General features: G+C 34.3%; 1 protein-coding gene across 1 annotated transcript in view; it reads right to left on the bottom strand.

Moving 5' to 3' along the window:
• HACE1 (HECT domain and ankyrin repeat containing E3 ubiquitin protein ligase 1) overlaps nucleotides 1-16,420 on the bottom strand; it is a 94,960-nt gene that overhangs the window by 39,851 nt on the left and 38,689 nt on the right. Inside the window, exons 8-12 of the mRNA XM_007465774.1 lie at nucleotides 16,052-16,148; nucleotides 14,990-15,091; nucleotides 13,881-13,987; nucleotides 8,171-8,321; nucleotides 1,901-2,235 (exon numbers count right to left, since the gene is read on the bottom strand). Of these exons, the coding sequence (XP_007465836.1) occupies nucleotides 1,901-2,235; nucleotides 8,171-8,321; nucleotides 13,881-13,987; nucleotides 14,990-15,091; nucleotides 16,052-16,148 (792 nt within the window). The remainder of the gene's footprint in view (nucleotides 1-1,900; nucleotides 2,236-8,170; nucleotides 8,322-13,880; nucleotides 13,988-14,989; nucleotides 15,092-16,051; nucleotides 16,149-16,420) is intronic.

Genomic DNA, 16,420 nt, shown 5'->3' with positions numbered 1-16,420 from the left:
AAAGAGGCCTTTTAAAATATAAACTGTTGTAAAACCTCTTACCCCAAATCTAGTCCACACCCTCCTTAAGAAAACATGTCAAATACAAATCTTAAAAGTCTTCTCCACAAATATTTGTAAAAAGCTTTAACCGCTGGAGCAGGTAACCTTAACTTGTTCCATCTGCCAGACACAACTTGGACTCAAAGGTAGTCTGTAAACTAGTAAGTTGTATATTGTTGTACCTGATCCACAGCTAAAATTTTAGAACGGAAGCTATAGGGTCTCTGTGTCTGGCTGCATGTTCATGTATGTCTATACAGATGTATGTTATATGCAACTGATTTTTTTTTCTACCTCTGGATGGTACTGCCAAAATTAATTTGTAAAAGAGATGTATTTAGTTGGCTTAAAAATAAATACTATGAATTAAGTATTCCTAAAACTCAGTAATAAACTAACCCTAACGTTTTTCAAGTTCATGTGATCTGGGATAATCTTCTGTAAATAAAAGGTAGTTTAAACTTGTTGGTTTAATTTAAAAAGGCATATCTCAGATTTATCAACATTAGATATAATGCAGACATGCAGCTTTTATTCTACTTGGGTTTACAATTCAAATAAGTTCATATTATCTAGGTTACACAATTTGTTAGCAAGAAAAATAGCTTGGGATGATGGCCAATTTTGTCTAATGCCTAATGAGACTTTCATGAGTAATCTAGACATAACTGTTAAGAACTGATTTAAATAGATGTAAATGGAGTAAAGTTTAGGTGAACTTTTCAGCAATAGCTATGTTTTATGGTATGTCTACTTAAAAAGAGTTTCCCAAATCTCTTTGGTAACTTAAAAACTTCAGAGTTTTGCTAAGTTAAATTAAATGATGGAAAATTTACTGAATATCTAGGTCATTTCCAAATAAGGTAAGATATTGAAACATTAATTACTAAACAAAGGTTTATCCACTTTTGGCTTTCTATTACAGAGGAACTAATGATAAATTTGGTTCTCTTAGTAAACATGTCTTGTACCACACTGAAAAATTATACTATAAGGAAGCACTCTTGTGGATATCAGATTCTAGTCCTGTTAACTGCCTTTGAGGTTTTCTTTTTCTACCTGTAAACTGTACTGGATGCTGAATTTTCATTTCCTCCAATATCTAGCTACAATTCTCCAAATTAATGTTTCCAATTTTTCTCCCACCCTCCTCACTTGGAATCACTGAGAACTAAAACTGCTCCTTTTCCAAATCCATACAATATAAAGTAGGACAACTTGATGTAAAATTCAGAGAAACAACAACAACAGCTCATATATGGACAAGCTTTGTGCCTGTTGCTATATGGGCCACTCAGAAAAATCACCAGATACATTCAGACTGCAAACCAGGAAAATCTAGCAGATTGCCTCCACTTTATCCACTTCAAAGAGGCATCCGCTTCAAAGATGGCTATCTCGAATAAACATAATGCCAGGCCCACAACTAGATAAAAACCCACCCCTCCATCTCTAAGCTCCTTTGTTTTAGAGATCTTGGTTGATTTCAATAACTGACCATTTGAGCCACTTGTGTTTTCTCTTCTCATGCTTCAAATTCCCACTCTCATGTTTTAAATTCACCAATAAAGAGTGAGCTTTCAAAACCCTAGGCCTCTACCTTCAACTCCAATAAAAAGAGAACCCCAGGCCCTCGAGCTTTCTTTCTACTGGCAACCTTGCTGTGTGGCCCCAGGTGTGTCATGTAATTTCCACGTCCTGTAAGTAATAAACCTTTTTTTTTTCTTCAAAGTTTCCTGATGGTTATTGCTGAAGGGTGTCTTGCAATCATAATAAGAACCACAAGGGCTGTTCCAGCCACAACATTGGTTATTGATAGGCAGAGATCAGCACACAAAACAAGCAGAAACCTTCTTACCCTGGAGGCATCTGACAAGAACAGCACATGTAAAAAGCTTGAATGACAGCACTTAGCCGGTTAGCTGTCATAGAAATAACATCCTGGCAGTCTGCACTGGCTTCCTGTTTCCCTCCAAGAGCATCTGGTTTAGATTCCCCTGTGCCAGTGGATAGATTTTCATAGCTCCCAGGTCCTGGAGGTTCAAATGCAGGAATGGAAGTACCATCTTGATCTTGGCCTTTTTGTTTCAGTAAAATAGAAGTGATATCCGTTGAGTCCTTTTTGTTTTTCATTAATTCTGTAGCTATTAAAACTAGCCATTCATCTAATGAGTGCCAAAGCAATTCAAGAGGCTAAGAAAAAAAGAAAAGTGTTTCTTCAAAACATCATTCTTAAACTGCAGGATAAAAAACCCACTCAGACAAATATTATAGAAGAGAATATTTACTCTATAGATACTTTTATTTTCCCAAGTTTATGTGTCAGCAATGCCTAAAGGTAAGTAACAAAAACATAAACCTCATATAAATGACAATTTCTTCATTTATAGCAAAAACTTAATTTGCATTTATTTATTCCTTAGAATAAAAAAAGGAAAATTAAACTCTAACAAAAAAATGCATAAGCAATTATTTCTTTTAAAATTTTTCAAATATTTAGTTTTAAACCATACATTACTTTTATGAATACAATCCCCCTAACCTTTACTGTATTAATGTGTCAACTATTTTTAATTATGTTGTTTTTCAATTTAAAAAATAAGAATTCATAAAGAGCTTAATAAACTTAGTTTACTGCACTCTTCTTCACATGGAATCTCTGAGATTTTGAAAATTTATGAGAAACTTTAAAATATGACGTGATATTTACATGCACACATACACACATATACATATACAGGCATACCCAACCACACAGAATCCATCTCTAATAACTAGAAACTATCAAATATTGGCTAGCAAATCCATAATTCAAAGTAAAGATTAACAGCTTAATAAAAAAGGAACACATAGGAGTAAACAGTTTCTTATTTCTATACTATTTAAAATATTCCTTTTGAGAATAATGAAATGTCTTTTGTAAATTAACAGCAAATGAAATTTTATCTTTAAAATATTATGTGATCACAAATGCTATAACAGGACTAAGTACTTGAGAAAAATGAAATATATATATCATCTCTAGTAAACAGTAATTTTTAACACAAGGAGAAATATAAATGCCCAACTACTATTAAAAGACATGCTACTGGGGATCTAATGTACAGCATTGTCACTATAGTTATCAATACTGTATTGCACACTTGAAAGGTGCTATGAGAATAAAGCTTTAATGTTCTCACCACTGCAACAGCAACAAAGTGGTAATTATGTGAGGTGAAGGATGTATTACCTAACCTTACTGTACTAAAAATTTTGCAAAATATACTTGTATCAAATCATCACACTGTATACCTTAAAGTTACTCAACCCTATGTAACAGTTACAGCTCAGTAAAGCTGGCAGAAAGAAAGACCTGCTAGAACATTTTTAATCCCAAATAAAGATAACAGTGAAGGCACAGGGGAGCAGGCGGGATAGTGGTTTAATGGTCTTCCATTCCTACACTATTCTAAATATTCCTATTGAGAGTGATAAATTGTCTTTCTACAAATGAATAAAAAGTTAATCTTACTTTTTGATTCTTATATGATCACAGAACACTACGAACTAGACCACGTGTTTCTGAAAAACCCACCCTAAATATTTCAACTAAAAGAAATAATCTTACTTTTAAAGACCACTATGTAAAGAGATTATACAACCATATTTGGAACTTTAGGAAATGTTTAAATAACCTGTTCTGCCAAGCAATTCTTTACAATTATTATCTAATAAATTCCCGTGCTGTTATCGTCAGCCTTTCTTCAGATTTCCAGAACACTCTCTATTTGAGAATAATCTACTTATTGAATTTGCAAACAATTAAATCACCCCTAAGTCTTCACTTAAAAATTAAACCAAAAAGCAAGAAGGAAAAAACCCTACCACCATCAACAAAAAAACAGTTTACTCATCCAACAAATATTTAGTTAGTACAGCCTAGGTAAACAGGTAAGCAAAGTGAGAAACTAATTTCTCAGAAACCCTTTCTGAGGTTGAAATGGGCACCCTTCTCCTGCACAAAGAAGGCTTTTCCATGGTTAGTCACAGCAGCTGGATGCCTAACTTCTTAAAGGGTCCCTGAACTGCTTAGAAGAAGGGCAAGAAGCACCAGCTGCCATCAACACTGACATGGTACCTTCACTGAAAATGTCTTAATTTTAATCATGATCCAAGTTTGGGTCTATAGTCTCTCTTCATGAGAAAAACATTAAACCCTGCTATAAAAGATGAAAAGAACTTCTTATGTCAGCAAAACTATTTAGCTTTACATCAAAAAATGAACTTCCAAAAAAGAAAGAACAGGTGGTGATGAAAAACTGCTTGAAACAAAAGGAAAAAAGGAATAATTGGCCTCTAAGTGAGAAGGACTAAAACCCAGAAAATCCCCACACTAGATAGAGATGAAGGCTAAGGCTGGAAGTGATACCTGCTGCTCACATGGATGAGAGCGCTGAGCCTGAACTACAATCATCCTATTCTCAAATACTGACAACCTGCAAAAATTAAAGGTGAATTCTGAATAATTCCAGAAATAATATCCAAAAACAGCCAGATCTGTGTAAAAATGATAGTGACAATAAAGATACCGAGAAAAGCTAGAAAGAGTTTTCAATAAAGTAGCACAGCAAAGAATTAAAAGAGAATGAGGGAAAGAAAGTAGTAGTAAATCATCTCGGGCTTTTCTTTAGTTTCTCTTTTTCCCACTGTTTATCTCTTCATTCACACGTGCACTAAAACTAAATCCCAAACTTAAAGCATTTTTACCTAGGGAGTTGTCCCTTTGAAGACTTGTTCAGAAAATTCATTCCTCAATAACAAAAAGAATACTGTGAAAATAACTTTAATTTCTAACTGTAGTAGCAGTCACAGACAGAAAGGGTTAAAATAAATTTAAAAAATTAAAAATTAACAATTGCAAACCATATCTATGAGGCTTTTTTATACTCATACATAATAATGATAAAAAACATCAATACAAAGTACCGTACATATTAACTGTTACAGAAAAATGAGTCAATGACTATGGATTAGGCTTCTTGGCACTATGAAAGTATTATTTCATTTCATATTATTGAGTGATCTTCACCACAGAATTATATTCTACCTATAACAACGATTTGACAAAGCATACATGATTTTCAAAACATTTCAAGTTAACAAGTCAAAGCTATAATATATAATCCCAAACTTGTTGGACAATTAAAAAAATTTCAAGATCCATGTGTCAAATGAGATACAAATTTGACAGGAAAGCATTACTAACAAATGTTATTAATAGCATCTTGAAATTCTCTGTTAATCGGACTGTTCTCAACTCGATAATGTCAAATGCCACGATCCAAAAGATAAGATCTTAAAGTTAAAAGTTTCTCAATCTTTCTTGGCTTCCAAATTTCCAATGATAATTCTATGAAACCGTTAATAGTCACAGCTTACTACTCACAAAAAAGGAGCATATCAAGATTCAAAAAGCCTAAACTCTCTTCCCCATGCTCACCCTACTTGTATAACCAAAACTACTTTCTCCTTCAGATGTTCCAAAGTTCGCAAGGCTCTAGATAAAAATCTCTTAACACTGAAAGAAGGGCTAAGTGTTAAGATTAACTTAAAGGACTTCTAAGATAAATCAGGAAACTAATAACAGGATGTTAAACAAACCTACTACAAACACATGGCCTATAAACCCACTCATTCTTAATGGAAAACCCATTAGCTAACCCCAACAATAAAGTGACATAGTAACTAGTTAATGAAATACAAAGTAGGGATCAATTGCTACCATAGACAAAATGTGGTAAAAATTAAAATGGTATTTCCAATCTAAAATTGCAGCAACTCACCAGATGGTTCAGATTTTTACAACTTCAATCATCCCAAAATGAAAAGAAGACCTTAAATACATGGATGACAGTGTAGTTTCTATTTTTATCTGTGTAAGTGGGAGGACAGATCATTTTGCCAACCTCCAAAGAGTCCACATTTAATTCATAAAATTGATAGAAAGAGATTAATCAGTTCCTTAAGAGTAACACTTGTTAATGTTCTAAAAAACTGGCTGCGTTTGTAACAAAAATGTTTTACCAAAGTGAAAGGTCAAAATTTAAGAGAAAATAAGTGCTCAGAGACAAAGGCAGTTGTCAATGATACAGGGAAAAAAAAAAACCTTAAAAAGAGAAATAAAGATACTAACAAGTGAAATAAAAGGGAAGGAAAGAACTTTATATATTATATATATCATTGACATATAACAATGAAAACAAAGAGTCTGGATTCCATAAAAGAAAAGCTAAAAGAAAAGCAATATCCTTTTCCACTCTGTTTTATCTGTACTGTCTGGCTAGATAGAAAAATAACATTTAAACCAAGCACTAAACACCTATAAAGAGGTTACTTAGCACATAAGTATTTTCTGATATCATTAGCAACAGGTGGCAAATTGAAATTTTAACAAAAAATAAGACAATAATAAATATAGCATATACTCAATTTGTCAATAGTGACCATATCTATACCTGGTTTGATTTTCATTCATCATTACAGATGAGTAGAAGGACAAGTAGAAAAATCAATCAGGGGAAGTTTCAGTAACAAACTGCATGAGTCATATTGGAATACATTAAGAACAACTTCCTGTAATATGAATGTTTGAGCAGTGAAACTCACTTAAAACAGCACTAACAAAACTGAGGATCAATAATTCAAATTCAAATTTTACAAAGACAGGAAGTTATCACTTCTAACTAGTATTAAAGGAAGTGGTACGTTGAAAAGCTAAAATGTGAATTACAAGAAGATGCATAACTTCCTTCTTCCAGGAGATGGCACAATAGGGGAAAAAAAAGAAGAAAAAAAAGACACACACACACACACACACACACACACACACGTGTGCGCGCGCGCGTGCGCGCACGCGCACACAACTGCAGGGGAAGGGAGAAGCATGCACATGTGTGGCTGAACACTCCTGCACCAATGTAAAAAAAAAAGAGCCTGAAGCAGACGAACAGATGCACAGAAACTGATACATACCTATTCTAAAAGGTTATCATACCTATTCCAGGTATTAAAGAATTGACTAGTGTCAAAATGCTTGCTAACCATTTATTTGTGTCTGCCAAAAACTTGCCATGTAAGAATAGAATCATTAACATACATCATTAATTTAACTTTATATAACTTCAAATTTTATAGATAAGTAAAGCTGTCAATCACAACTCGTTTTTGAGGATGTGGCACATAAAACCATTTATGTCACCTTCTGGATAGACAATCTATATTTATACCCAAAAGACTGTTTAAAGAAATATAATTTTTCATGAACCCAAAAGCTAATTTTATACTATGGAAAGCTCTCCAGATAAATTACCTTTAAAAAAAATAACATGAAAACAATTATTAAATTACACATTTGTCCAAAATCTGAGTTATTTGAAAATATAATGCCATAAAAAAGCATTAAAAATAGCAATTACAGTCATGTAAATTTATTAACAATAGCAATTATAGTCATGTACATTTTGCTTACTTCACAAAATTGTAATTTGACATGGCTACACTGCCTTGGAAATCTTTCTTCCAAGGATTCAATTCATAAATGTGCTTGTAAAGAAGCAGCAGCTGAAGCAATATAAAATACATTAAGAAAATACCTCAATGTTTCTTCCTTGAAGTTACCCAAGGAACTGTTAATAAACCCAATAAATGAAAGTAAATTTATTAAAAAAAAAAACATACACGGACACACACAACACAAATGATAATAAAACATAAATAAAAACCGAATGTCTTCTTTCTGAATAAGAAATATTTTTTAAAAATCGTGATGGCTGCATTTAGGACCTATAATCCAATAAAAAAAAAAGTAGATTTAATTGTATTTAAACATTAAATACCTTTACCCTTAGAATGAAACACTACTGAAATTAAAATTTTACTTGTAAGGAAAACAGAAAGCGCACCAAATGAGACTTGCTGCTGATTAGACAGAGATGAAAGGAAAAAGGTCGTAGTCTACGAAGTGTCAATCACTGGTATAAACCAAATTTACATCCTGTTTATGAGGTTTCCAATTAATGAATGTATGCTTTGTCAAATTCATCTCTTTTACATCTATCTTCCTAACAACATCATATACTTTTCTGACCTTGAACACCTGGCTTCTTGGAGTTTTATTCCCATTGTAGCCCATATCGATTCCATTACTGGGAGAGGATGGACCAATTCGAAAGACATGACAAAATATCCTCACAATCCTTAAAAGGCTCTTCATTTGAGCATCATAATTACTAGATATGCTGAAAATAAAAATTAAAATATGAACAGATTAGGTGGAATAAAACAAATTACATCTTAAAAATCCTTATTTTAAAACATTTTCATTACATTTACCATCTGTTTCATAATTTAACGAGTAAAATTTCTTTCCTGTCATGATATGGGATGGAATGTTTTGTTTACCAGGAAGTTAGCAAATGTACATTATTTGGATTGCATGTGAATGATTTATTTACTTTTAAGTAACTAGAATATAACCAATGATCAAAGCATAAAATATGAAGAAAATCACCAGTATAGAACAGTATATTTATAAATTAAACTAATTCTTTAGAACTCTGAGAACATTTCACTGAGAACCAATAGTAGGAATGTTATGATCTTAGGCCAACCCACAACTGAATTGTAGAGGCTGAACTCTACTATTCTATCCATAACCCCATTTTCCCTAACTCATCCCAGAATAGTAACCAATTGTTCACATACAGTACATATACAAATTGAATAATCTTAAAGTTACTATCTGTATCAGGGTGGTTCTCCATATTATGGGTTGTCTTATGACTGCATATAAATAAGGGAAATACATCCTACTATGAAAAAGACTGATCCAATTAATACTAAACCATATTAAATATAATATAAACTTTCTTTGACTAATCAAAAAGCCCTTCAAAATCCCAGTGCCTGGGGATTGTTCATCATCATCATGAATATCAATCATTACTCTTCCACAGAGAAACTGTAGGAGTTAGGGTAAATGTGTATTGAATCTAATGACAGATCTTAAAAAAAAAAACTTGCTGTTGTTTTTCAGGGGTGGTTTTATTTTGAAACCTCCAACATCAGTTATCTTGTATTACAATGGTTACACAAAAGCAGAGTAAAGAGTTGCATGACATTTGGGCAGAATGATATGACTGCCTTTGCATAAGTTTAATCATCAAAGCTTACTCTATCTTCCTCAGTTCATTAAAATCTTCCTCTATGGTGTTTTTAGGTATCCTCTAACATGAAAAACAATAATGACTAGTTATGTGGAAATAGCAAATGCCTATTCTAAATATTCGGATTTGATAAATGAAAAATCAGAGAGTATTTTCTATTCTGGTGACAACTGAACCAAAATTTCCTGACATTTTTACTTCAACATTCATGTTGTTTTCTCATTCTAAAAATTATTAAATTGTTAAAAACAATACATAAAAATTAGCTATCAGTTACAAGTGTTAGTAAAATACAATAGCTATTGCTATCCATACTGTATTTGACTGGGATAGCTACAACATATTAGCAAAACTTTTTCTTTGTCTTACTAACTTTGAATCAAATGTGTATAGAATCATTAGTTTAACTCGCACTGATTTTTACATATTTGCCTTTACAAAGTTGTTTTTAATTCTATATCATAAGATTGTTGAGACTGACAAAAGAGAAATGCAGTATGGTTGAAACTATTTCCTTCTTTTATTGTGTTGCAGCTATTGGAAAAGTTAACTCCAATGACTCTCAAATTCTTCTATGAGAAAGATGTGAATTTAATTTTCCTCTGTGAAATTACCATATATAGAAATATTTGTTTTAAGTACCTGATTTAGGGAACTTCATGAGTTAGCTTAAGGTAAGAAGTATTCTCTTATACAATGGAGTCTGAACATCATCAATTATTAATATAGTCTAATAACAGTCTAATATAAGATTATTAGACTATATTAATATTACTTTACCCAGTTTAAACTTCTTCCAATTAAGTCACTGATCTAAAAAATGTCATTTTTCACTTTCCAACCAGTGAAATATCTCTTTCGTATTATACGAAAAGATCAGAAAATCCAAACTTCATCACAAACTGCTCCAGCTCATCACAAAATGATAATTTCTTCCCAAGCCACCAGGTCTCAAAATAAAAGTTTAAAAATTAGTTTCCTAATTCAAAGCCCTGTCAATGTACTTACCTTTGTTAATATAAGATTATACTTTCATTCAGTGTCTTACTTAGCAAATAGCTGTGAATTCTCTTTTCATTTGCACATTGGTAACTATCTTTACCTTCAATCATAAATATATAGGAAGCAAGATGACTCACTTATTTAGTGAAACACAACACTATGTGCAAAAGGGCCCTCAGTAAATATTTATTATCTTCAGCAAATATTCCTAGAATCACTTAGACAAAAAGGCTATCCATTTTTCTGAAAGTATGCTAAATAACACCTCAATCGCCGCTAATTAATATGTATTTGAATTATTTTCTTAACTAAAATACCTATTAAAATAAGTGGCCAAAATTACATCACATTGTGGGTTAAGAAACATAAAATGATTGACAAATGAACAAAAGGAAGACAACCTGCAAAAGTACCATTAAACTAAATTGGCGGGGGGGGGGGGGGAATGATTTGTATTTGAGGTCCTCTTAACAATCTACTTTGGTAGCTGTGAGATAACAGAAAAATATATATGTTTTCTGCCCCCAGCCCTTTTCCTGGCACAGAGCTCCTAAAAACACTGCAATTTCTGAAGTGATAAGAGCACTAGGAGCACCTTCTGTTCTCATATTGGGTCTCTGACCCTGGTTCCTGACACAGAGCTCCTAAATCCCTTGGAATTTCCTGGGTGATAGCAGTAGCTTTTATTCTAATGAGGCAACTCTTAGTGGGCTTTTGGATGGGAGCTGGTCACCAGAAAGACCAAGCAATGATTAGGGACTTGGAATTTTCAGCCTTATTCCCCATTATCCAGAGAAGGGTGGGGGCTGGAGTTAATGATCAACACACCCATGGGGGCTGGAGTTAATGATCAACACACCCATGTGATGAAACCTCCATATAAAAAACAAAAATATGGAGGGTTCAAGGAGCTTCCAAGTTGACGAACACATCCACAAACTGGGAGAGTGACATTCCCCAACTCTATGGGGACAGAAGCTCCTGTACTATGGACCCTCCCAGACCTCATCCTATGTATCTATTCATCTGGTTGTTCATCAATATCCTTTATCATATTCTTTAAAAAACTGGTAAACAAAAGTAAGTGTTTCCCTGAATTCTGTGACCTGCTCTAGGAAATAACTGAATCCAAAGGGGAGGAGGTCATGAAAACCTCTGATCTGTAGTCAGGTAACAAAAGTTGTGGGTAATCTGGGGATCCACTAATTCCAAGTGGCATCTGTGGTTGGGGACAGTCTCCTAGAACTGAGCCCTTAACCTGTGGGATCTAATGCCATCTCTAGGCAGAACTGAGGTAAACTTTAGGACACCCGGCTGGTGTCAAAGAATTGCTTGGTGTGGGGAATAAAAACTCCCACCTCTGGTTTCCAAAGTGTTGTGGGTGTGGTAGTAGTGTGAGAGTAAAGGAGTGTGGATGTGGTAGTAGTGTGAGAGTAAAGGAGAAACGCAGCAGGAAGACTAGGTTTTGCCCAGATGGTACCAATACAGTAAATTCTAACACCATACTAATAACCAATACTCGTTACCAATCCCAAAAAAGAGATTTTTACAGACCAAATTGGCCATAATAACATACTCTATAAGACATATGAAAGGTATCATTGTAAATGGTGAGGCAGTAAGTCTAGCAAGGTAATTTTAAAACTTGTTCTGGCATAGATCCCTCTTTCCTACCCTGTTTCTCCTGTTCCACTAATATCCCTGTCATTTTTAAGAGCTAAATTGGAGCCCAGGATCTGCTCTTTATCAATTAGTAAGGATGTAAATCCTGGTCCTTCTAGCCTAGCAAATCACTGAACTTCAATTTTCTTATATATAAAATGGAGATAATATCTAAATCACAAAGTCACTGTGAGGTTTAAAGGAAATAATGTATCTCAATGTTCTTTAGCTTATTAGAACCTGCTTAAGTACATATTAAAGGTGAACTTAAAATAAAAACAGAAACATAAATGCTTTCTGATTATTAGGAAGAGCAGAAAATAGGGCAGAGATTTAAGTAGAAAAAACAAGTTTTCTAATGTAGGAAAACAGGTTAAGGTATTATGAGGAATTTAAAAAAGAACCATCATTATCACCAGCATCATCATCATCTCTACTACATGCCAGACATAATGGTTGGCACTATGCTTACAGAACCTTATCATTTCATTCTTAACAACAATTCATTAAGATATTTACTATCATTTTCCAACAAGGAAATAAAATCCTGACTAGACTGTAAAGTGTAGGGTGAGATCTTGTCTGTTTTACTCACTGTTATCTAGCAGATGGCCTAGTGGATAGCAGGCACTCAAAAATATGTATTGGATAGATGGATGGATGATGAAAGGAAACTCCAAAATTACTTGCTGGGGTCACACAGTAAATGGTGATGTCTGGATTAAATCTGAGTCTAGCTGACTACAGAGCCCATGCTTTTACTCAGTATGTCTTAGAAAGTCCTCATTATATAAATGGATTAACAGAAATGACTAATAAAAGGAGAGCATTATGTAAAGCTGGAATTCAATGAATCTTATAGACAAAGTTTAAAGTAGCCTCAAAAGTAGAAAGAGAATAATAGAAAAATTAGCAAATGGCATACTGAGTAGGACTGCTGAAGAAAGACTTAACAGCTAAAAAGACACAAGAAAGTAATCTTGGACCATGAAGTGTAAGGGGCCTTCTAAGCAAACAGAACAGAGTGTGATTCTGGTCTGAAGTATATGAAAAGTACAAAGGAAGACAGGAATAAAGGGCTAACATAATGGACTTGACAATGTAGCTGATTTACAGAAGCAGCATACAGCTGGGAGGAACAAAGTCCAGTTCCATATACAGAGGTGAGAGAAGACCATGACCTATTCTAATACTGTCAATGTATTAAAAGTTGACATGAAAAGAAAACTATTGGGTTAGCCAAAAAGTTCATTTGGGTTTTTCCAGCTTACGGAAAAATCCAAACGAACTTTTTGGCAAATCCAATCAAAGGAAGAAAGCATCCGTAACAGAAGTAGGCCAAATTTAAACTAAGAAATAACACATTAACCATTTTTAAATGGCTGTTTACTCCTAAATGGGGTGACTAACCACATACAAACAAGCAGAGGTACAGGAAGATATAAAGGCACTAACTTCATGGACTTAGTGATGAGCCATTAAAACCACAGAATTGGAAAAAAACAAAGAACTGAACTGAGCGGGACAGTTCAGGGAGAAAACTTTATAAAGAAGCATGAGGGTATAATACTGCAAGGCTGAATAGTAGCCTATACCCAGTTTTGTAAATTACTGATCAAGATTCCTAAACTACATTCTTGATTCTTTTTTATGAACATTTTACTTACATGACTAGTCTAAGCAATCATTTTCTAAAATTCTAGACACATAAGTCCAAATCCACTTAAGTAAGTCTCTATTTTTAGTCTCTTTAGACAGGTTAAAATCTCCTCAGGAAGAGCTGATTGCCCTGATCCTTTAAAACAAAACAAACAGTGATAACTCAACAAATGTTTAGAACATCTTAACACTGACAAAAGACATCAACAAAATAATCAACAAAATACACTATTCCCAGAAAAGCCTAAAAAGTGACAAAGCTGACAGATATTGCTGCCTACTGATTTGCTTATATTGTGAAACACTTACCTCAGCAACTTATGACCATTTGTTGTGGCAACTTCAGCAAGGCTTGTTAGAATCTTTAAATACTGGTTCTCACTTTGCTGAGATAAATGCTCCAGAACTTGCCGTAACTAATTTTTTTACAAACAAAAAAATGTGATTACATAATAATCCACTAAACTTTGGCAAGAAATTAAGTACCTATTAGTTCAGTAAGTATCCCAAAGCTCAATTAGCTGAAACCAAGTCCTTTACAGTTATTTGGTCTTGCATAAAATCAAAAGCTTATAGAAAGATAGATGACATACAATGTTTGTTCAAAATCACCCAGTTAAAAAGTATAAATAGAGAGAACAGAAATCACCAAGCTTATTTATGGAAAATTAGTTCCAAACTTCTAAAAATGTAAGAAAAAAACTCTGTAATTATTCAAAGAGTAGAACTATTAACAAATACAGAGCTCAGTAAACTAGTGATTACTAATCGTAACATGATATTCCTCCTTAGATTCTTTTCCTCTACCTATGGGAAATATTCTAATTATCTTAAGGAGAGATCAAAGGCACAGAGGACAGAAGACTCATAGTGCCAAATATTAGCATAAAGTTTATTAATTCTTATATAATTCATACTTAACCTATAATGCAGATAAGCCAATTCAAATTACTTAAATATTTATAATAATAAAATCAATAAACACATTTGTAAGATGCCATATACACCAAACATGAACAAAGCTTGTTCAGGGGCTTCCCTGGTGGTGCAGTGGTTAAGAATCCTCCTGCCAGGGGCACTGGTTCAAGCCCTGGTCCGTGAAGATCCCACATGCCACAGAGCAACTAAGCCCGTGTGCCGCAACTACTGAACCTGAGCTCTAGAGCCCACTCGCCACAACTACTGGGCCCACATGCCACAACTACTGAAGCCCACATGCCTAGAGCTTGTGGTCCGCCACAAGAGAAGCCACCACAATGAGAAGCCTGCACACCACACCAAAGAGTAGCCCCCACTCGCCACAACTAGAGAAAGCCCACACACAGCAACGAAGACCCAATGCAGCCAAAAATAAATTAATTAATTAAAATTTTTAAAAAAGCTTGTTCATTTAACAGCTACCAGCACAATTACATTACCATGTTTTCTCGGAGATCTTCATTCTGTGTCATTTGAATAATTGTCTGGAAAAGCCTAGGGTGATACTGAATTAATACTTCACAAGTCTCTCCATATCCACCCTAAAAACAAGAGTTAAAATTATCTAGGTTTAAAAACAAAACTCCTAAAGGAAAACATTTCTTCTATATATAAGTCTGACACCAAATATGTGGGATTTCCACACCAACCAATTCTCCAATTCTCTGTGGATACCGATTGGGTGTCCAATTTAATTCAATTATCATGCTAACTGCCTAGAGTTAGGGCAGACCACACAGTAGGGTTCAGTCCCACAAGAGTGCCCCCCACTTCAAAAGCCAATCACAAGTCCAGGTCACCCATACTTCTGACTAACCAGCTGTAAGTAAGGAACTCCCTCGACCTACTCCTCAGGTTTGATAATTTGCTAGAACAGCTCACAGAACTCAGGGAAACACTTTATTTACCATTACCTGTTTATTATAAAGGCTACAACTCAGGAACAGGCAAATGGAAAAGATGCATAGGGTAAAGTATGTGGGAAGGGGCACAGAGCTTCCATGCCCTCACTGGGCGTGCCACCCTCCCAGCACTTTGATGTGTTCACCAACCCAGAAGCTCTCTGAGAACCACACTGTTTAGGGTTTTTATGAAAGTTCCATTACACAGGCCTGAATGACTAAACTCAGTCTCTAGCCCCTGACTCCTCCCCGGGGGTGGGGGAGGAAATTGCCTTCTAATTACATGGTTGGCTCACCTGTCAACCAGCCCTGTTCCTGAAGCTACCTAGGGCCTTTCAGCCACTGCTCATCTCATTAATATACAAAAAGACATGCTTATCACTCTGGAGATTCCAAGGGTCTTAGAAGCTCTTGTGTTAGGAACTGGGATAAAGACCAATATATATTTCTTATATTTCTTATATATCACAGTTCCTTTTAAAGATCATATTCTTAACAGAATAAAAATCTTTGCACCCATCCTCTCATTTGAGGAAAAAAAGTGATCTTGTCAGTTTCTCTTACGAAGTAAGGGACTAAGAATATACGTGAACAGCGTACCTGCACACATAAATCCAGAGGGCTTACTCCATTTTTATCTGGCAGATATTTGGCTCCTCGCAACAGAAGAATCTGTGCTGTGTCTCTCTGACCATGACTGTACAGAAACAAAGTTTCAACATAAAATCTTTTTAATTTTAAGTCTTTCTCTATAAATTATGGACAGTTAGTATCAATCAACAGAGGATTAATAATCTTAAAAAATTGAGAGGAAGATCTGAACTACAACCTCAACCGTTAGAAAAACTTCCCAACGTTAAGTCATACTTTTACAATGTAGATAAGAAACTGGCCTACTGAATCTTAGAATTGAACTTGGGACACATTACCTACAATAAATCATAATATTTTGGGATAAGTTGCTGGTAC

The sequence above is a fragment of the Lipotes vexillifer genome, unplaced genomic scaffold (assembly GCF_000442215.2).
Source record: "Lipotes vexillifer unplaced genomic scaffold, Lipotes_vexillifer_v1.1 scaffold732, whole genome shotgun sequence".
Lineage (NCBI taxonomy): Eukaryota > Metazoa > Chordata > Mammalia > Artiodactyla > Lipotidae > Lipotes > Lipotes vexillifer.
The sequence above is the reverse complement of the archived record's forward strand: the minus strand, read 5'-3'. Positions and strand labels throughout refer to the sequence as shown.